This window comes from Pogona vitticeps, chromosome 2, assembly GCF_051106095.1.
Source record: "Pogona vitticeps strain Pit_001003342236 chromosome 2, PviZW2.1, whole genome shotgun sequence".
NCBI lineage: Eukaryota > Metazoa > Chordata > Lepidosauria > Squamata > Agamidae > Pogona > Pogona vitticeps.
In genome coordinates this window covers 15,121,365-15,143,395 of record NC_135784.1, presented here as the reverse complement: position 1 = coordinate 15,143,395, position 22,031 = coordinate 15,121,365, and the positions used below count along the sequence as shown (strand labels likewise).

The 22,031-nt window shown below is 45.9% G+C and overlaps 2 protein-coding genes across 4 annotated transcripts in view; both read right to left on the bottom strand.

Annotated features, from left to right (window-relative positions):
- Positions 1–1,848: 1,848 nt before the first annotated feature.
- LOC144587363 (uncharacterized) lies at positions 1,849–11,833 on the bottom strand. Of its 3 annotated transcripts, none has more exons than XM_078387743.1 (4): positions 11,378–11,833; positions 8,666–11,115; positions 5,963–6,089; positions 1,849–5,250 (listed from the first exon to the last, which is right to left on the bottom strand). In XM_078387743.1, exons 2-4 carry the CDS (start codon positions 9,218–9,220, stop codon positions 4,190–4,192), a joined length of 1,743 nt encoding a protein of 580 aa, XP_078243869.1. In that variant the 5' UTR covers positions 9,221–11,115; positions 11,378–11,833; the 3' UTR covers positions 1,849–4,189. The 3 variants fall into 3 exon arrangements, with proteins under 3 accessions (XP_078243869.1, XP_078243868.1, XP_078243870.1); XM_078387742.1 differs by having other exon boundaries at positions 8,666–10,335; XM_078387744.1 differs by having other exon boundaries at positions 1,849–5,247; positions 8,666–10,335.
- A 1,389-nt stretch (positions 11,834–13,222) lies between these two features.
- The window catches only part of LOC110091739 (uncharacterized), a 32,491-nt gene continuing 23,682 nt past the window's right edge, over positions 13,223–22,031 (bottom strand). Inside the window, exon 7 of the mRNA XM_078387542.1 lies at positions 13,223–14,946. Within this exon, the coding sequence (XP_078243668.1) occupies positions 14,094–14,946 (853 nt within the window). The 3' untranslated portion in view covers positions 13,223–14,093. The remainder of the gene's footprint in view (positions 14,947–22,031) is intronic.

Sequence of the window (22,031 nt, the reverse complement as noted above, 5' to 3'; positions counted from 1 at the left end):
CACAGTTGGTGTGTAGACACGCTTCCTCTTATGTGCAGAGCCTGGAACTTTAAAAACAACATGAAAAAGTTTTTCCAGAATTTCCCCAGATTGTGAAATGTCCTGTCCAACCCGCTTTTGGACTACAAATCCCAGAAGCCCACAGCCACCACGATGAGTTGTGAGATTCCAGGCCTGCAGTTCAGAACAGCAACTTTCAAAACAGGCACATTTTTCTGTGTGTGGGAAAAAAACACTCTTTTTTTTCTGCTCAGAAAAATCCCTTCTACCACCTGGGGGTGTTATGAGCACTTTTGTTAGGATCTGTGGGAATTCCTGGCCCTCAATAAGTTGACCAGTAGACTGTACAGCAGGGATTTTTCAATCTTTTTTAAAAAATTAAAAATCCCTGGTCTCCCAGACCTCTGGAGATTGTCCAGTCCAACTCTGCTGGTTGCCATCTAGACCAGAGATTGTGGCTCTTCCAGCTGAAGCAGGGCCTCTCTGGGGCTACCACAATCGTGGGGCAAGGAGTGGGTGATGGAGACAAGGGTCACCATGGTTACCAGAAGGATGGCCAACATGAAGAAGAAAGAGGACGGGGCTCTTGTGCTTTGAATAGCTTTGCGGAGAAAGGAACTTCTACAGCTGTAGCTTTTGCCCATCTGATTTTTTGCAGGTGGCAGCTCTAGTGGCTGGGAATGAATCTCACGTTTATTAAATCAGGGCCTTGTGGAAGGTGGTCCTGGAGAAGAAGGGGCTTCTTCTAGACCCTCCCTGAATTGCTTTGCAGACCTAATTCGGATCTTGTTGGCCTCAGCATTTATGCCAACTTGTAGAGCTTGAGCCACCATATACAGCAGGACCCCTGTATCTACAGTATCATTATCTGCTGTTTCACTTATCCACGGTCTGAAAATATTAAAAGAAAAAAATTTAAAAAACATTTTCATTTGTATTACCAGAACCAGACTCTAGAGGGAGCCAGAGACTGTGCTATGAATACTTGTTAGTGAAGAATACATAGCATGGTCACTGGCACCCTCTAGTGGCAGTTTTGAAAATGCATGTGAAAATATTGTTTTTCTTCCCCCCCTTTTACTATGCTAAATATATAGTATTTGCTATTGTCCATGGTTTTCAGTATCCACAGGGGGTTTGGAACCAATCTCCAGCAGATATGGAGGTCCTACTGTATAAAGAGCCAGAACAGGAAGCTTGTGTGGAACTAGGCCTAGCTAAGCCTCAAAGCCTTTTAATGTAGGCCTTTCTCCCAGGTGAGCCACAGTCAGATGACTGCTACTGATAATATGGCATCCATATGGCTGTGGAACTGGCATGGAGGAAAATTTGTGTGTCATGTTGTAAGGTTGTCAGCCGTAGCAACAGCCATCTAAGCAAAATGCCAGGGAAAAATCTATTTTTTTCCAGCTAACCACCAACTTTAGTTTGACAGATCCATCATAAACGATTTGATTGCCCAGAGTATCACTTCTCCGAGGCTGAAATAATGCAGACGACAACCCAGATCTGAGAACGTGGCAGCCATATGCATTCTGTGCTGAAACCCAAATATTTTGCATGTTTCCCTCTGTGGTGAAGAGCAACTTCAGCAGGCATACACCTTAGAAGTGAGCTGGTTCATTATTTCCCACCTTCTACATTTCAGCTCCCTAGTAGTGGACAGTGACAGATTAGGACTCAGCGGGCGTGGGTTCGAATCCCCACCCAGGCATGGAAACTCCGTGGGGTGTGAAATTGGAAAAGCTGCTCCTTAAATATGTCACTTCCCTTTAAAGCCTGTGTAGGGTTGCTATAAGCTGGTTCTGATTGGAGAGCACATAACAAAGTCTGCCCCAATGACAGCTCTGCACTTTAGCCCTTCTATGGCCCACCGTATTTTATTGCAAGCTCTCAAATTCTTGCGGATGGTCAGAAAGACAAACAAGCAGGTCCTAGATCCAGTTAAGCCTGAACAATCTCTGGAGGCAAAAATGCTGAAGCTGAGGCTATCCTGCTTTGGGCACCTTGTGAGAAGGCAGGATTCCCTGGAAAAGACTCTTCTGCTGGGAAAGGTTGAAGGCAGCAGGGAAAGAGGAGGACCCCAAATGTGAGATGGACTCCCTCCCTCAAGGAAACCACAGATTTGACTTTACAAGAGCTGAGCAGGGCTGCTGAGGACAGGGCATTTTGGAGATTGCGCTTTCATAAATCGGGAGTGACTTAATGGCACACAACTAATTATAAATCAAATACATAAATAAATACTAAGTCCAACAAGTGTTCCCAGGATTTGATGGAGTCAGGGCCAGGAGAAAGTGTGAACTACAAAACAATTCATTTTTCCAACCTTACTGTCTACAATTTGCAAATGCTGCACATGCATACATTAAACAGACTCCATCCCACCTTCCCTACCTCACCCCCCCCCAATTAACCATGTTTATTCATTTGCTGGTAGTGTGTAACTTAGAAATGCAAACACCTGGACAGGTGGCTCCTCTGATTCTCCAGCAACACTGACTGGAGAGGACCATGAGGCACGGCCAGTAGGACCCCTTATCTGTGGGATCAGTATCTGCTGATTCACTTACCCACAGTCTGAAAATATTAAAAGAAAAATCTGAGAAATACTGTATATATTTTCAAAAATGAGGTTACCAGACGTGGCCACCAGAGGGAGCTAAAGACCATGCTATGTATAGCATTTGCTAGAGAAATATATTTCCATGTTATTAACAGAAGTGGACACTAGGGGGGAGCAAGAGACAATGCTATATCTAGCATTCTCTATTATAATAGCATCCACATTTTTCAGCAGCGGAAGCGGGATGGTGGTGGTTTGGAACCAATCCCCTGCAGATACAGGGGTCCTATAGTGAATGCAGCTGCCAGTATTCACATAAAAACTGATGTGCTGGTATGCAAGAAACCAGCCTCCTATCACAGAGTTAAGGAACTTCTGACACACTAGATTTTGGGTACACTACAACTTCCATCATCTCAGACCGTTGCCTCTGCTGGCTGGGGCAGGCAGAAGTCAGATTCTATCAAAATGTGAAAGTTCCTTATCCTTGCTTAACAATTTAATTGTAATCGTTTGGTTTCCTACATCTGTGTAAAGCCAGGTTAGGCTTCAAGGGATCTTGCTCAATCGAACTGGCTGATCTAACTAGGGCAGATCTGCTACTCCATTTGGAAATTAATCAGCTGGATTTAGGTCAAGGTCTTTAACAAGAATCTCAGTGGCGTATGAATACAGATTAAATAAATCTGGGGTGGGGCACGCATGCCCATCAGTCAGCCTCAGAGGGCTATACTTGCACCTGAGACCAATGAACTCCACTTTTTAAAAAATTCTTACAGATTTTTTTTTTACTTAAAAAAGCCCTTTGGCACCCCCTAGTGGCAAAAATGATTTTTTTAAAAAATTAAAATGACTTTGATAGGGGCCTAGAGGGGCAGGACAAGCCTCTCAAAACACAAAAAAATTGTCCCCTTCTTCTGCCGCCGTTCTCAACTTTTTTTTTTTTTTGCTATGGCCATGAACACAAAATGAATGAAATGTAGGCCAAATCAGGATAGCATAAGTCACATAGTGAACCTCATAAGGTGGTGTATGAAGAATTGTTTCCAGTCTGTGGCTTCCTTCATAAGGGCCAGGCCGCCCCAAATATGCCAGAGGAGGCCTTAAGAGAGTGCAAGGGAATTTCATGAGCCCAACACACACACCCCAAAAAATAAAAGAAAAATAAAGTAAAATAAATAAAAAATTTAAACAATTTTTTTTGAGGCGGGATGCTGGTATCCACATTTGAAGACTCTGGAGAGAAGACATGTGGCCCTCTATGATAGAATCCACAGTCATGATATCCATATTTCTGGTGATAAGAGCCTTGACCCACATCACAATGAAAATACATCTGTGGTCGAGTTTCTGTTCTTCTACACACGTCTTATGAACCGGCTGGAGCACACTGCCTGTCAGGTGTTATAGACCAGTGGTTCTTAACCTTGGATTACTCAGGTGTTTTTGAACTACAACTCCCAGAAACCCAACCCAGCATAGCAGGTGGTGAAGGCTTCTGGGAATTGCAGTCCAAAAACACTTGAGTAACCCAAGGTTAAGAACCACTGTTATAGACCACACCTTGCTATAGGTCACCTACAACCATACTGAAGGTAAGACCCAATCGGAGAATCTGAGCATTTATGGGGTTTCATCGGTTTCATCATCTACAATCAGTACATTCAGAGTTTCTCTGGTGTGGATTTTCTGATGTCTAACAAGAACGGCCCGGTGAGAAAAGCTCTTTCCGCAGGTGAGGCACTCGTGCGGCCTCTCCCCCGTGTGGACCTTCTGATGGCGAATGAGAACAGCCCGGTCACAGAAGCACTTCCCGCAGGTGGCGCATTTGAAGGGCTTCTCGCCCGTGTGGATCCTCTGATGCACCATCAGGATCTGCCGCTGGCTGAAGCTTTTCCCGCACTCCGAGCAGGTGTACGGCCTCTCTCCCGTGTGGACCCGGTGGTGCTTGACTAGCTGGGAGGAGGTGTTGAAAGATTTCTCACAATCTGGGCATTTGAAGGGTTTCTCTCCTGTGTGGGATCCCTCGTGGATCATGAGGCTGGAGCTCCGGCTGAAGGTCTCCCCGCACTCCCCGCACTTGAACGGCTTCTCCCGGGTGTGGACTTTGTGGTGGTTCAGAAGCTGCGTTTTCCGGCTGAAGCTTTTGTCACACTCCAAGCAGCTGAAGGGCTTCTCTCCAATGTGGATCCGGTAGTGCCTGGTGAGATCGGAGCTGACTGTGAAACTTTTCCCGCACTGGGAACATGTATAGGGTCTCTCCCCCGTGTGGGTCCGTTCGTGGGCCACTAATGTGGACTTCAAGCTGAAGCATTTCCCACAATCCTTGCACATAAAGGGCTTCTCCCCAGTGTGGGTTCTCTGATGGGCCACCAGCACCGTGGTCCGGCTGAAGCTCCTCCCGCACACATTACACACCTTCTCGCCTCTAGTCCTGCGCCTTCTCTTTACGATGATGGTTTGGTTCCCGTCCCTGCCTTCTTCTAAATAAGGGAAGAATCCATCCACTCTTGAATCAAGGTGGTTTTTCTTTCCCTTCTCCAGTCTTTTAGGACTCTCGGAAATTTCTCTGCTCTTCCGCAGGCACAGGACACCTTCCTGGGAATACCCAGGAGGTTTCACTGGCTTAGCATTTTCCACCCGAGATGTCTCGCTTTTCGCTTCCGTCGTCCATGCATCACCTGCTGGAAAGGACAGTGAAAATTGTACAATGTCACTTTAATCAAAAGGGAAAATGGCTAAATTAGGGAAAACCCATAAATACATGGCAGCTTAGGAGAATGGTGTACAGTGGTGCCCCGCTTGACGATGACCTCGTTAGACGAGGAAATCGCTTAACAATGATTATTTTGTGATCGCTATAGCAATCGCAAAACGATGTTTGTATGTTTTTTTTTCGTTTAACGACGATCGGTTCCCCGCTTCGGGAACCGATTTTTTTGCTTAACGACGATCAAAACAGCTGATCATCGGGTTTTCAAAATGGCCACCAGCTGTGCAAAATGGCTCCCCGCTGTGTTTTAGGACGGATTCCTCGCTATACAGGCACTGGAAAATGGCCGCCCTATGGAGGATCTTCGCTGGACGCTGAGGTATTTTGCCCATTGGAACACATTGAACTGGTTTTTCAATGCATTTCAATGAGTTTTTACTTTCGCTTGACGACAATTTCGTTCTACAGTGATTTTGCTGGAATGGATTATCCTTGTCAAGTGAGGCACCACTGTATAACAGAATCAGGGAGGGGTCTGTGTGCCAATTAAAAGTAATATTACGCAATTAACATATTTTTTTGGAAGTTGCCTTGGGTCCCTGCATTGAGAGAAATCTGTGATACAAGTGAATATAATTAAATTAAATTAACATAATTAAATAATGAATAGCAGAATTCCTCACTCTGTGAGCCGTTATCCCTGTCATCCTCCGGCTTAGCTTCAGAGCAAAGCCACTTCCTCTCAGGAACAGGCAGACACCCCTCAGTGGTGTGGACGTTTGAAGACACCTTCTGGATCTGGGTCACATCCTGCAAGGAAACAACACAACCCTTCTAGAGCAGTGGTCCCCAACCTTGGGCCTCCAGATGTTCTTGGACTTCACCTCCCAGAAATCCTGGCCAGCAGAGGTGTTGCTGAAGGCTTCTGGGAATTGTAGGCCAAGAACATCTGGAGGCCCAAGGTTGGGGATCACTGTTCTAGAGAATAACAGGGCAACATGGGCGGGGGACTCCCACACTATCTAAGAACCACGGCTGCAGACAAACCACGAACAGAGAGAAGAGTTGAGAAAGTCACCATGACATGACTAGAAATTTTAAATGTAATCCATTTTCTTTCTGGAGGTACTGTATGGTCAGGAAAGCTAAACCCTGTTCTCCTCGGTGAACAAGATTTCTCAGGGTGGAAGGTTCTTGTTCAGGGTCCCGGCCACCCACCGACCACTACTGCGTTCCATCCTCTCCTTCTTTTTAATTAATATTTTATTAGTTTTTCAATCTATCTACATTCAGTTCGTGCTTGTTAAACATTGTGTTACATGGGTTGCTTATAATTATTTGTCTTTTGCATCTTGGTGTCTTCTTAGTGGTCCCTTCAAAATCTATACATTTTCTAAGCATTTGAACCAATTGTGTGTGCATTTTGGTGTACAATATTGGCTACTACTGTACTATTACTCTCATAGTATACAATGTTCTCAAAATCCTCTAATAAAATAACTAATATAAGCAATTCTGGTTTCAAATCTATAGAATTTTGAAGCAATTTAACCAACTAACTTTGTATTTTGTACCAATAATAACTAAAAAGGTTCTTAACACATAACAAATGTTATTGAAAGCATTTTATATAAATTTTCTTTATACAAGTGTTTAGCCATTTCTATCTCCACATTTTCTGTCTTATTTATTTATTTATTTATTTATTTATTTATTTATTCATTCATTCATTCATTCATTCATTCATTCATTCGATTTCTACCCCGCCCCTCTAGACAACGTCTACTCGGGGCGGCAAAAATTTGGCAGTGTCAACTTCAGCTTTAATGCTTGAACAGCACTTGCTAATTTAGTAACAACTTTAAAAGAAACTAAAGCTTCCCCATAAAAAGATTTTCAAAATAATAAATAGTACAATTTCTTAAAAACATAATGTCAGTGTTTCCCGTATTGCCCCCTCACTTTTTCTTCATATGGGTACAAACAAGTAGTCGTATCTATATCAATATCATATCTACTATATGTTAATTAAGTACTATTTGTTTTACATTTTTATGTCTAGCTTCAATTTACCTTAAAAACCACCATGTTATGCCTTTACCCTGATTAGTGATCCCTTATTTAAGTTTGGTTCCCTTTTCTAATGTATATGTCCCCTTACAATTCCAGAAGTTAGATGTACACAGTGGTGCCTCGCATTACGAGCGCTCCGTTTTACAACGAAATCGCTTTACGTTGAAGGTTTTGCAATCGCAAAAGTGATCGCAAAACAATGTTTCCTATGGGGGAATTTCGCTTTGCGATGATCGGTTCCCTGCTTTGGGAACTGAGTCTCACAAAGCGATGATTTTTGGCCAGCTGATCGGTGGTTTCAAAATGGCCACCGGGTAAAAAACATGGCTCCCCGCTCTTTTCTGGGACGGATTCCTCGCTGCACAGGCAGCGAAAATGGCCGCGCTATGGAGGATCTTCGCTGGACGGTGAGTTTCAAGCCCCCAGGAACGCATTAATTGGGTTTTAATGCATTTGTATGGGCTTTTGAATTTCGCATTATGACGTTTTCCTAAGACAGCGATTTCACTAGAACAAATTAATGTCGTATTGCGAGGCACCACTGTACATGCTTTCAATGGGTCCCGTCCACCCACCGGCCATGCCCCCCTCCAAGGTACTGCGTTCCATCCTTCTTATGTTCTCCTCCTTCTCCCTCTTCCATTCACATTCTCTCAACAATCTGTGCCTACTGAGCAGGCTCATCACAAAATTTGTAGGGTCTTCCCTTCCCTTTTTGTTTTTTTCCTAATAATTTTTTCCCAGAGGAAGGAAATGTTACTTCTGCAAACTTTGTGGTTCGCCCCTCCCCCCCGGGCTCCTGATACCTTCTGCCTCATTTGTGGGCCTCGGTTGCCTGGCCTCAAATTCCACACTCAAAGAATGAATCCACTGTTACAGGTGATATACAGTTTCACATAAAACCATTTTTGAGGTCAACCACCATCTGGGTAAGCTCTAGGCCAGTGGTTGCCAACTTTGGGTCTCCATATGTTCTTGGGACTGCAACTCCCAGAAATCTTGGCCGGCACAGCTCATGGTGAAGGCTTCTGGGAGTCATAGTCCAAGCATATCTGGGGCAATCATCTTCTTCATGGGAAAGCCATTGAGGGCCAAGAGACGGAGGTATCTTTAGTTTCCAACAATCACCACCCTTGCAAGGACTTTATTGGCAGATTCTCAGAAATGAACAACTCCCACAGAGGGTCCCGAGGCTCGAAAAATTGTTGCAGGCGATGGTGTCATCATTTCCACAAAGGGTAATTGTGACTCATCTCTAGATTGGCAGCTCTTGACTCTCCTCAATGTATCTGTTGAAAAAAAAATATCCTCACCTCTTTTTCCAATTGCCCAGGCGTCTGCCGTCTTAGTAAGAAGCCCTCTGCCAGGGCCACCGCCTGGTCACAGGTCTGTGGGTCACCCCTCTTGATCCAGCTCTGGATCTCCAGTGGAAGGATGGCCAGGAACTGCTCCAGGATCACCAGCTCCAGGATCTGCTCCTTGGTGTGTCTCTCCGGCTTCAACCACCGGTGGCAAAGATACCAGAGGCGGCTGCAGGCCTCGCGGGGCCCCTCGGCCTCCTGGTAACGAAATTCCCGGAAGAGGGTCCGTTGCACGTCCATGTTGACCGAATCGTCTTTCAGGAGATCCTCCATCTTGGCGCCTTCCGTTTTTTCACCGTCGCCTCGCGCTTCTCTGCTGAAACTTGCCAGTCCTCTGGCTTCCCAGGAAGCAGGAGTGGCCCCCTCAAGAGAGGTCAGGGAAGTATTGGCATTCTCCCAAGAGGGTATTCGGGGGGCTCTGCCTTTTGAGTCAAGAGACCCTGCCTCTTTCAGGGTTTCATGACATAAGAACTGTTTCGACTGGGTCTCATTTGGTTCGCCCATCATCAGTTCTGGAGCCTCTTCTTTTCAGAAAACCTACAGTGGGGTCTCGACTTACGAACGACCCTACTTGCGAACAATTCAACTTACGAACCCTCCCTATAGGGAAATAAGGACTCGACATACGAACTTCCCTCGAGTTACGTACAGGAAAAAAAGTGCCCCCTCCCTCCCCTTAGAGGTTTCTGGAGGGGAAAAAAAGGTCAGAAACTTAAAAATAAATAAAATAAAGTCACTTACCAGGCCTTGGTAGCCCCGAAACAGCAGGAAAAAGAGCAGGAAACAGCTAAAAGCCCACACCAGAAGGGAGCCTGGCAGCCATTTTGTGCTTCCCTCCCCCTCCTGTATCCTCCTCTCCCTGCCTATCAGCTGATTGGCTGGCTCTGAAGAGGCTTGGGGAGGCTTGCTGAGCACCTAAAAAGCCTGCCTGTGTGTCTTTGTGCTGAAAAAAACAGCACAACATGCTTTAAAACATGGTTTAAAATTGGCTTCGTTAAAAAAAAGATTTCAAAAGTGCTTTGCAAACTGTTCCCTGCCTAAGGAAAAAAAAAAGAAAAATATCCCCCTCTAGTGGTAGAAGGTGGAATAGCAGCTTCCCATTAGTTTCTATGGACAGAAAAGAGCAGATACGGATTAAATGGTTTTCAATGCATTCCTATGGGAAATGCAGATTCGACCTACAAACTTTTCGACCTACGAACCACCTTCCAATACGGATTAAGTTCGTAAGTCGAGACCTCACTGTACGTCGTTTGCAGCCTTGCGTTCGCACCAATTCCAGCTCTCTCCGACGTCACCCTGCCTTTGAGTGTTCCTTTTTCTTCTGTTGCTATTCTTTGGGTTTTATCCCCTGTTGTGACAGAGCTGGAAACTTGAAGCGGACACCTGTTCTTCTTTCTCTGCCGCCATTTTGGATCTCAAATCTGCTTTGGCATAGGGGTTTGTGGCCCAAACCTGTATTTCATCTGTAATTTCCCCCCCAAACGGGACAACCTGCGACTACATCTCTATCTCCAGGTCGAACTCACAGGGTCAACGGAGCATTTTCAGTCATGCCGGAGAACACACTATCTCTACACAGATGTAGTGTTTCTCAGGAAGTGCCAATAAGTACGGTTCACCTTAAAAAAAAAACAGAAGATGGAAAAGCAAGACTCTAAGAGAAACAAAGATTATAACCAGCATCTTTGCTGCTCCATGCATGTGGCATGATTTTCTGCTAACACAGATTTAACCCACATCCAGCCCAAGGACTCGGAACTCTTCTTCCTTATTCTAAACTCAGTGGTTCCCAAACTTCAAGTCCCCAGATGTTCTTGGACTAAAACTCCCAGAAGCCCTCACCATCAGCTCTGCTGGCCAGGATTTCTGGGAGTTGTAGTCCAAGAACATCTGGAGATCCAAGATGGGGAAACACTAATTCACAAGTGGGCACACTTTACAGTCCAAAACTCAATTCAGCTCCATAGCTCAACTTTCATTTCTCCCCTAGTCTCCCCCAGGCAGTTCTCCCCCCCCCCCCGTCTTTCTTTGCTCTTCCCAGCCCGCCCACCTCCCTGGTGGTCCCCAAACTCAATAAAACACACAGGAGGGAAAAAGCCTTCTCCTACCCTTTCATCACACCCTGTAAATCAGGATGGGGTGACTTTTTAGAGCATGGGGGGGCAATTTTGTGATCCCCTGCAAGCCCCCATGGAGGGGCTTTGCACAGGCCATTAGACATGAAACGTAAAGATGCTGGAAACTGTCAACCTTTTTCTACTTTGGAAAAAAAAGTATTTTGGGGGTGCTGCACAACGCAAGGGGGTGCCATGCTCTGTTTAAAAGGAGGATCTCTGCTCTTGGTTGGGGGGGAGGCTTTCAGGAATTACACGTTCACATTTTCTTTTCTTCTTTTTTTTCTGAAAAAAATAAAATAAAATAGGGCACCTCTTTGGGGCCAGAAAGATACCTGGGGAAAGGACTGCACACTGCTCTGGGGTCGTTCTTTGCTCACCCCTCCAGTGGAAGACACTTTATTCTTCTTACGCCCCTGTACCCATCCAGAAGAACTATTACTTTACCATGACGGTTTTAAACGCTTTTTAAATTTATATATTCTTTAAAACAATTGTCAATATTTACTCCCGCCCACGCACCCATCCCATTCCAGACTAGTGCTACCTGCAATCCTTTACACCAGGGATCCGGTCCGGGTTGCATGCAAAAGCCCCATAGGAAACTGCTGATGCTGCTCCTCTTCCTTCACTGTGCAGGGCTATCGATAAATATCGGATCGCACTCAGATGCATATAAAATATAAATAAAATACATCTGTCGGGGTTGCCCTTCGGCTCCCCTGCACGATTGTGGCAAGGCTGAGCCACGTGGAAAAAGAGGGCTGGGTTGCAAGGAGACAATGCAGGCGATTTCCCCTTTTTTTCCTTTCCCCCCCACCCCAAACTCCGGCCCCGCTTTCGTCGCACTCTCCCGAACCCAAAAACAGCGTTTCGCGTTATATAAATCCTCCCAAAATAAAGATCACATGAGAAGGAAAATTGGAGGGGGGGAACCCGATATCCCTAGGCCAAGCTTCCCTCCCACCCACAAAAGAAAAGGGACAGGAAAGGACCCGACCACCGCGGGGCGCACACAGACAAACCTCCTCCTCTTCGGTGCCGCTCTGGGAAGGGAGACTCGCTGGGATTAACCCTTTCAGGGCCGCTTCTCTCAAAGGAATTGGAGAGAGATGTGGGTATAATTTGAATACAGAACAAGATAAAGGTTCTAGGTGGGCAAAAGACCACCACCAGCAACAGCTCTCTGGTTTAACCTATCGGACTCCCAAGTTAGTTAATAGTTGCATAGACCAGATAGGCAGGATACTAATCAAATCAAATCAAATCAAATCAAATCAAATCAATCATTTTTGACAGGGTTCTAAGAAGTGTCCTGCAGAAAAGGTTTTTGACTCAAGAAAAGACCACTGGAAGAAAAAGTTTCTTTGTTTTCAAAGAGTCATATAATGTTGTCTTTGGTCTTTTCTCTCTCTTGTTTTCGTTGCCTTCCTTTAATTTTTTATCAACACAAGAAAGCAAGACTCTCCAGCAAAGAGAAATGTGTTGGAACACGTAGATAGCAGGAGAAGAGGCTACATTAGATCAGAGATGGACTGACTCCATGAAAGAAGCCATTGGCTTCTAGTCTGCAGGACCTGATCCAGGCTGTTAATGAAAGGGTCTTTTAGAAGTCACTAATTTATAGGATTCATGTCAAGTTAACAGCAACTTGGGAGATACTGAGCAGCAGAGTTATTTAAGAAGAGCTAGTTTTTTTAAATTTTTGTATGTGGAGTTAGGGGGCAAAAGGAGGATTCTTTTGTTTTCTCTGCAGTAGTTTTGTAAATATTTCTAATACCACAAGAGGGAGACAGACACTATTTCTCTGCCCTGTTAAGTAAGAAAACTTGAGAGTTATAATGATACCAAATGTAATTACCGTAATCACTTACAGGATTACAGCAGTCATAACTGCAGCCTGGCTATCAAGCAGGAATAAAGTACTGTAGCTATTTACTTTTCAGACTTAAATGTCACTACGGTGCTATGTATTTTAATATTACTAGTTTTAATAATACTTTCTTGCTCATGCTGTTTAACACAATTGTCCTTTAATGTCATAGTTTTAAATTTATTTATTCTAATTTCCTCCCGGAACTGGCTCCAAAGGTAACTCATGAGAGGATTAAAAAAAAATAAAATAGCTACAAATAAAAGGATACGTTATACAGTACTATCAAAGCATTGTTTGAAAAATTAATATACTAGGTTAAAAACCAATTTAAAAGAACATAATTTAAAATATTAAGTGTTGTTGTGAATCAATTCGTTTCTTTTAATTGTATTTGAACTTTAGACCTTTCTGCATTTTTTTTATTATCTTTACCTGGCTTTTAAACATCTTGTTCAGCCACAGCCCCAGTCCCAAAACTGATGAAAAAATAGGTAAAAGACTCCTCTCACAGACGACTTCATTTTTAGGCACTTCTAATTTTTAATTGGTTTCTATAATATACAGTATCTTCTTACTGTTATATCTTGAAAAAAAAGAGGCCAGCATCAGCTGCTGGGGGTCAAAAGTGAAACAAAAGAAAAGATTTCCATTCCATGAAAGCAGAATGGCATTAAGATATGTGTGTACCAAAATTAAGAATTTAATGAAGAAAACAGAAAGGGTGGTTTGTTGTGTTTGTTTGTTTTTTGCATCAAAATATGTTACCTACTTCTATAGCCAAGAGCACATGCATGAACCCAAATGGAATTCAACACCTTTCCATTAAACCGAACAGACCCTTCATTCACTCACTGTAGTGCATAGCTTAAAGCAGAGCCTTAAAAAATTAACTCCATCTCTTTTTTGGGGGGGGATTACAAATCCCATGTGGGCTCTGTGGTAAAGATGATCATTCTGAAATGGACATTCATCACACAAGCTAGATCCCTCACCACCAAGCCATGAGTTTTCAAAAAAAAAGGGGTCTTATGTGTTAGCCCGTTTGCTCCCTGGAGCAGAGCGGGCATCCGTCATGCGCCACATCCGTTAAGCTTGACTCCATGCTGAAAAAAAGGACTGGTCCCTCCTTCGCCTGGGAGCCGGGAAACCATCCACTTTTGCCCAGTGCAACTCTCTAGCCCTGCAGGAAAGGTCTGCATGTGGTTATATGCCAACGTTGCAGGCCACGCGCCACACAGCATGAATTTCTCCAATCTGGTACATCTTCTGGATGAGCATGACCTACAACTCCTCGGCAGGTGGGCTGAAAAGGTGAGAGGCGGGATGGGAAAGTGGTGCCAGGAGCCACCCCTAGAGTCAAGGCCATGAGACATCCTCCTCCGAGGTCTTAGGAGGCTTCTTTGGATGATGCTGGTGGCGGCTGTTCGTGCTGCCCTGTGGCCAGCTGCTGTTCCTCTTCCATTCTGAGCAGATTTAAAGCTTCCCTGGCGTGGATCTTCTGATGTTTCACCAGGACTGTCCGGTGGGTGAACCTTTTCCCGCAGGTGGCGCACTCGTGCGGCCTCTCCCCTGTGTGGACCTTCTGGTGCCGGATGTGGACAGCCCGGTCCGAGAAGCACTTCCCGCAGGTGGCACACTTGAAGGGCTTCTCGCCCGTGTGGATCCTCTGGTGCACCATCAGGATCTGCCACTGGCTGAAGCTTTTTCCGCACTCAGAGCAGTTGTATGGCTTCTCCCCCGTGTGGACCCGATAGTGCTTGACCAGCTGGGAGGAGGTGTTGAAGGATTTCTCGCAATCTGGGCATTTGAAGGGCTTCTCCCCCGTATGGGAGCCCTCGTGTTTCTTGAGGCTGGAGCTCCGGCTGAAGCCTTCCCCACACTGTCCGCACTTGAACGGCTTCTCCTTCACATGCAGTTTCTGGTGGTTGAGGAGCTGAGATTTCTGCGGGAAGCTCTGGTTGCAATCCGAGCAGTAGAACGGCTCCTTTTCGAGGTGGACCCGATAGTGTCTCGTGAGCACCGAGCTGACAGTGAAGCTTTTCCCACACTGATCGCATGTATACGGTCTTTCCCCCGTGTGGGTCCTCTCATGGGCCACCAGAGTGGACTTGAAGCTGAAGCACTTCCCACAGTCTTTGCACATGAACGGCTTCTCCCCCGTGTGGGTTCTCTGATGGGCCGCCAGCACCGTGCACCGACTGAACGTCTTCCCACAGACGCCGCAGGTCTTCTTCCCCCGACTTCGACGCCTTCTCTTGACAACCACAGGCTGGCTCGCGTCGCCGTCCTCCCGTAGAGGGGAGAGGACCTGCACGGCTTTCTGAGCTTGGCAGTTCTCGCTTCGCGCCGCAGATCCGTCGTTACGACTTGCAGAAGCTTCTCCACCGTCCTCTTGGCACCAGGCGGGTCTTGCCCAGGGTTTCCCTTGAAGCTTCTCTAGCTCTGGAGCACCTGCTTGAGGGCCCTCCCGTCTGGTCTCAATCATCCAGTCATCTCCTGCTGGAAACAACAGTAAAAACAACTGCATAACTACAGAAGATCTGCCGGCAGGGTTCAAAAGCTTATCGACACATTCTGAGTCCACAGTGGCCTGCCAGTTGTCTATGGGAAGCTCATGAGCAGGGTGTGATAGCAGTAACACCCTCCTGATTTTTTTCCCAGCGTATCCTCTCTGAGGGCAGCCACTGTCATGCCTGATACAGTGGGGTCTTGACTTGAGAACTTAATCCGTATTGGAAGGCGGTTCTCAAGTCAAAAAGTTCTCAAGTCAAATCTGCATTTCCCATAGGAATGCATTGAAAACCATTTGATCTGTATCTGCTCTTTTCCGTCCATAGAAACTAATGGGAAGCTGCTATTCTGCCTTCGACAACTAGAGGGGGATATTTTGTTTCTTTTCTTCTTAGGTCAAAAAAGGTTCAGGGAAGGCAGGGAAAATACAGTCCAGCCAGTCCAGGACCAGGCAGTCCGAAGACTGTCTCCCAATCCACTCTCTAAACGCTGGGAGGAGTGAGAAAGCAGACAGGCACCCTTTTCACTGGCCAACAGTTAACTGAAAGTTCAAATTTTGCACTTTCCCTGCCTCCCACGTGGTTTTTTTTCAGTTCTTAACTCAAATCTAAGTACTTAAGTCAAGTCAATATTTTCCTATGAGAGTGGTTCTTAAGTCAAAATGTTCTTAACTCGAGCCGTTCTTAAGTCAAGACCCCACTGTAATCACTAACAGCCCTTTCTTTCTCTATGAATTCATCTGGTGCCATTTTTTTGCAAGAATGTATCCCAGGATCATCTGAAATTCAGGCCGAATATCACACTGCACCCATGTTCACCTGTGTGATCTCCAACCGGCAACTGCACAAGCCAGAAATGTCTCACTGGAATTAACAGGATTTGCCCCCCCCCTTGCAACTCATTGGGCTTTTTAGGGAGGTGCATTTTAGATCTTTGGAATCCTGTAATTCTCCTTTCTGTGACTCTGACCTTCCTTATACAGACCTTACAGATAGCTAAATTGTGCTCACCTGGACGGAAGCCTGGCTGGCAAGCTTCCTTCCCTTGGGTAGGCCTAACTTCCTGTCCTCGATGGTTGCTGGGAAGCTACCTTTTCAAACAGGAAGTGAGGCCTATACAAGATAGGAAGTCGGCCAGCCTAGGGCTTATCCATAGAATGGTCTCCAAGAAAGGAGGATTATTGGTTTTTTTGTAGTTAAAAAAAAGATACAAAATGCACATCTCTAGGGCTTATACTTTTGAAAGGAGGTACTGACTCCCTCTTTATGGAAGCTTGAGAAAAGTGAAACCACGGTACAAGCCACAAAATCTGGCCACAGTATCTACAGGTTTCTAAGCTGATGAATTTTGGAGCTAGTGGGGTACTCCAAAGCTCACCAAAACATTCCCCAAGACAAACAGAAGTGCAAAAGGAGAAAGGTGGTTTGCCATCCTAGTAAAGAAAATATTCTTTACAGTAAAGGTATGGAGGCTAAGGCCAAGATTACTCTTACTGTGGTATTTCTGGCTGCTACCTATACATTGGACAGTGGAGAAAACTGACAGGAGGGAAAACATGAATGCATTTGAAAGGTCATGTTGGAGAAGAGTTTTAAGGATACTGTGAACTGCCAGAAAGACAAATAAGCAAATTGTTGATCAAATCAAAACCACATTTTCAGAAGTTAAATGACTAAGTTGAGGTACGCTTGCACTTTGGACATATAATGAAAAGGCAAACAAATTTGCTAAGAAATGCTGGAGGGGGTAAGAAAGCAAGAAGACTGAACATAAAGAGATCAAGCCAGAACACAGTTAATGTACATTGCAGTTTAAGAAACCAGCATTCCTGGCTTGATGTATGTTGTTGTTTAATAAGCTAGGATTCTTGAACATGACCAAAACCAAAGCCATAGTTCCAAACTGTGATGATCAACGCTGCATTGAACTAAAAAAAACAATAAATCTTACCTTCTGAATCCATTTCACCACCGCCCTCTTGCTTGACCTGGGAGCAACGCAGTGTCTCATCTGCCCCAAGCAAAGGTTGTTCAACTATGGGGAAACTCAAAGCCATCTCCTGGCTCTGCCCTGTCCCCTAGAAAGCAGCAACAGAATTTGCATTTAGAACCAAATAAGAGAATAAGGAGGAGGGTTTTCAAGTGTTACCTGCACAGATAGTGCCACTCTGGTGCCTGAAAAATTAGATTAATGGTGTATATCTGAAGCTTCTTAATATAGGGAGCTTGTGTTGAAGTTTCATTTACAACCTCGTAGGCAGTCTGTAGCTTGAGTGACTAGAGAGACTTTTTTGGCTAGGTGACCGACTGTCTATCCAAGACTAACAAATGGTTCCTTCCACCTTCTGAATTCAAAGAGAAGCCCCACCTCTCTGTTGAGTGTTCTATCCCTCTCTGTTGTTGGTTTGTTGCTGTTGATCTGTTTGGTCAGTTGCTAGTATGTGTTCAGTAAAGAAAGCCCTACACACTAATTTCAAGCAATTGTAAGTAAATAAACTTTTTAAATTCTTTCTCCTGCCAATGTTTCAGAGTGAGTTACTGAGACTTCCAATGCTAAAATGTGCTCCCTCCCTTAAAACGGCCCTGAACAGTTTTATTAGATGTTGTTGTCTGGGAGGGTGGGGGGTTGTGGTCTAAGAGATACAACACAACCCCCAGGCACCCCCTTGCAATCCCGCTGCCAGGGCTTCGCACAGATGCCCAATTTTAAAATTTAAGGGGGCTCAGACCCCTGGCAGATTCAGGGAATCTGGAACTCTCTGGAAGTGGCTGGACTACAACACCCATCATCCCTTACTGGCTAAGTAGACACGTAGCCCAACAACAACAGGGGGTCGTGGGCTCTTAGGGAGAAACCTATTGCTCTCTGGAACCTTTGGACTTCAACTTCCATCTGCCACTGCCATTGTGGATCATGGGAACGATAGTTCAGAATATCCAGGAAAGGAAGGATTCCCCAGCTCTGGGTGTTAGGAATCAAAGCGGAACGGAAAATATCAAAATTATCTTTTTCCCACCCAAGCCTTAGTCATCAGGACTCTGTCCAAAAAATTAAACTCCCTCACCTCCTGTTTCAGACCCTCGGCCTCTCGCGATCGTGATGGGAAACCCTCCGCCAGCGCCACTGCCTGGTCGCACGTTTGAGGGCACCCCGCCTTGACCCAGTTCTGAAGCTCGGAGGGCAAGATGGCCAGGAACTGCTCCAGGATCACCAGCTCCAGGATCTGCTCCTTGGTGTGTCTCTCAGGCTTCAGCCACCGATGGCAAAGATACCAGAGGCGGCTGCAGGTCTCCCGGGGTCCCTTGGCCTCTTCGTAACGAAATTCCCGGAAAAGGGTCCGTGGCACCTCAGTGCCGGCCGAGTCCTCTCGCAGGAGATCCTCCACCTTGGTGGTCTCGATCCTGCGGCAGTCCTCAGGGGCCGCCCTGCTGAGATCCGCCAGGCCTTTGAACCTCCGGTACACTTCAGCCGCTCCCTCTAAGGAGGCCAAGCAAGCTTTGGCATTCTCCCACGGCTCCGATGTCGGTGTCTCCAGGTTTCCCCACCCCACGTTACGGGACTCGGCTGCTTTCAAAGCTGCGCGAGGGTCTAGGTATTTCAACCGCCGGTCTCCTGGATCATTTACCGTTTGGCCTCTGCTTCCTCTTTTCATTAAACCCTCCAGATTCCCAGCTTTCGTTTCAGAAGGGGTGGTTCCCATCTTCTCCAAAGGATCCTTGGCCTCCGGGCCTGCTTGGTTTTGTTCCTCCAGTTGTCTCCTAACTTGCCATTCTTGTTCGGGGCTAGCCTTGTCCTGGGAGACCATGTTTGGATTTTTCCCCTTCTCTGGCATCATTTTGTGCCTCATGACAAGAGTTTTTCCTCTGCTCCCAGAGGTATACGCTCTTCCAGATACTCGCCTTTAGCTGGAAAGCTCAAAACAATAGCAGAATGCAAAAGGAAATAGAAAAGAAAAACCACCAGCAACAAGAAGACTCACAATCCACACACTGGGACCGAGTTATCGACCCATACTCAGGCCGGCCGACAAAATCCGTCGCATGTTCTCCACTGTATTACGGATCACTGGAGTCTGTAGGCAATGAATTTTTTTCATGAGAGGAACTGATGAGAAAAACAGCTTTTCCTGGGTGGGAAGAATTAGACACGCACAGATAAGAATACAAAAAAGGGGGAGATGGGTTAACAACAGCAAGCCATATTCATATTTCCTTCAGTGACTTAAATGGGCTCCCCACCCTTTTATCCCTAAAACAACATCCCTCTGAGGTGGGCCAGTCTGACACTTAGAAAATGACTCCTTGAAGGTGAATTTTATGGTTGAGACTTGATGCTGGTTTCCTCCAAAGTCCCAGTCCAGTATTCTAAACACACCATCTTAGCACCTGTGTTTCAGTGAGGAATTTCGTGGTTTGAAGGCCAAACCCCATCCCGACCCAAGATATATTATTAGCTGTGATGTTTGTTGCTGTTGTGTTGTACTATCAAGTAGACTCCAGTTTATGGTGACCTTAACAGGGTTTCTGAGGGACGTAAGAAACTGAGGGAGCGGTTTTAGCAGACTAGATTGCTCAGTGGCTTAGGTATCTGGCTGCCGCGCCAGAGATGATTTGGAAGTTCAATTCCCCCCACTTCGCTTCTCAGAATAGCCAGCCTGGGTGGCCTTGGGCAAGCTGCACAGTCCCCAGGGCGACCCCAGGAGGAGGGAAGGGGGAAACCACTTCTGAATACTCTCCAGCCAGAAAACCCTGGAAAGGGTCATAAAAATTCAGAATCGGCATGACGGCATGTGATTATTATTACAGCCGGCTTGTTTCTCCATAGTTTCATCATCCGGCTGCTGAGCCAGCGGTTGGGAGTTCAAGTCCCCCATGCTGTGTCCTGCAGGTGGAGCCAGGCTGTGTAGCCCTGGGCAAGCTGCACAGCCCCAGAAGCAGAGAAGGGAAAAACTAACGATTCTCTACCTGGAAAACTCTGCAAAGGCTCTCCCTAAGTCAGGATTGGCTTGATGGCAATGATGATGGGGATGATGATGGGCTTCAGGTCAAAAAGGGGACTTGGATAACTTTCCTAGATCTGTTTCTTCAAAGCCCACCCACCCCACCCCCTTTGCCAGGGGAAAGACACGCCCTGCTGCCCCATAACCTTGCTATTTCTGCAAACGCAGCTCCAGTTGCAGGGAAGCGACCCAGCTCTCTCTCTGCTTTGGGGGCTGGCCCCCTTGCAAAGGCAATCAACCGCCCCTTGCAGGGCGTTCCGCCGGCCCCTCGCTCTGCTCACCTGGCTGGAGGGCAAGTCAGCCGTCGCAAGAGGCTAGCAATCAAAGAGGCCGGACTCCCTCCTGGACTCTCCCCTCCCTCCCTCTCTCGCTCTCCCCCCACCCACCCCTGCCACAAAAAGGGAAGGAAGAGGAAACGAGGTCCTCCCACCCCTTCCAAACTGGCCGCCTCTCCCAAAGACTTCCGGGGTCCACTCTGGGAAACCACGCTCGCTCGTCTTAACCCTTTAAGAGCACATATATCTCCCCCCCCCAGGAAAAAAACATTATTTTAGCTGAATCTGATTGCTATTCCAGCTGGGGATTTTTTTAAAAAGGGAAATTGCAACACTGGGAAATGATGGAAATTCTCTTCCCCAAAAAGGATACTTTTATTTCCTTCCCCAGCTTCTGCTTTGCTCTTAGCAGGAGTTTGTGCCTTGCTGAGCGTCTATATAGACAGAAGTTGGGCAGAAGAGTGGGATACTCCCTGATGTTTTCCCTCCAGGGCCTGTGGTTGTTACTTGGCCATCAATTTTGGACATATCCTGCCCGCAATTGTCCTGCTCAGCAATTGCAAAATGAAGCCTGTGGCTTCCTTTACGGAGTCGACCCCTCTCGTATTTGGTCTTCCTCCTTTCCTGCTGCTTTCAGCTTTTCCTACCATTATCATCTTTCCCAGCAACGCTTGTTTTCTCATCATATGCCCAAAGAATAACAGACCTATGCCCATAGGAAATAAAATTTATTTCCTTCCCTCCCCCTGCCAATCTAGATGGTTAGATGCAGGCCAGCAAAAAAATAAATAAATAAAATATTTTTTTTTAAAAATCGGCTTACATTCCTCCTTCTATTCACTGACTTCAGATTTTTCCAGCATGATTGTCTTTTCCAGTGTCTCATCTCATTATAGCAGATTCAAGCTTTTGCAACAGTATTCCATTCCCCACCGGAGACATCTCATCCCACTTTGAACAAACCCCATAGTTGAGCTTTCAGAAATGCATAAAATAAAATTTTCAGGATTATGAAATGACACTTCCAATGAGATCACCGATGTTTTCCCTCCCCCCCCCCTCTGGTGCCAGCTTTTCAACAAGCTTCTATAACTGTGCCCTTAAGCTTGCCTTCAGAGGCGTTACATTTCTCTCTTAAATTACACAGGTCTGAACACAGTTTTGTTTTTTGGTTATAATGTACATGGATGTGTTCCCCCCCAGTAAATGAATGAATGAATGAATGAATGAATGTTCAATAAATCCTGTCCCCTGGCCACCCGGAACCTCATGGTTTCAACACCGAAGGCATCAAAGAGATCTATCTGACCTCAAACACAACATTTATCATTCAAGCCCCAGTATTGCTGAAGGGAGAAATTTCATTTATCTCCATGCTCTGAGATGTTTCGCCTGTTAATTCCTACAGACAAAGCAGCCATTAGAAGCATAGGCACTTGCAGGTGTGAAAAAGTTGGCAACCTTTGGTCAGTGATAATTAACTATGCTTAGCATACAAGATGCTTTATGTTCAGCCAGTGGCATCTGAAAATAGTGATGG

Coding starts and splice junctions, on each gene's coding strand:
- LOC144587363 (XM_078387743.1), bottom strand. CDS start 9,220: ATGATGGGCGAACCAAATGAGACCCAGTCGAAACAGTTCTTATGTCAT. Junction 6,090..8,665: donor CTGGGCAATTGGAAAAAGAG/GTGAGGATATTT, acceptor GTTTCCTTGCAG/GATGTGACCCAGATCCAGAA. Junction 5,251..5,962: donor CAGGGATAACGGCTCACAGA/GTGAGGAATTCT, acceptor TGTCCTTTCCAG/CAGGTGATGCATGGACGACG.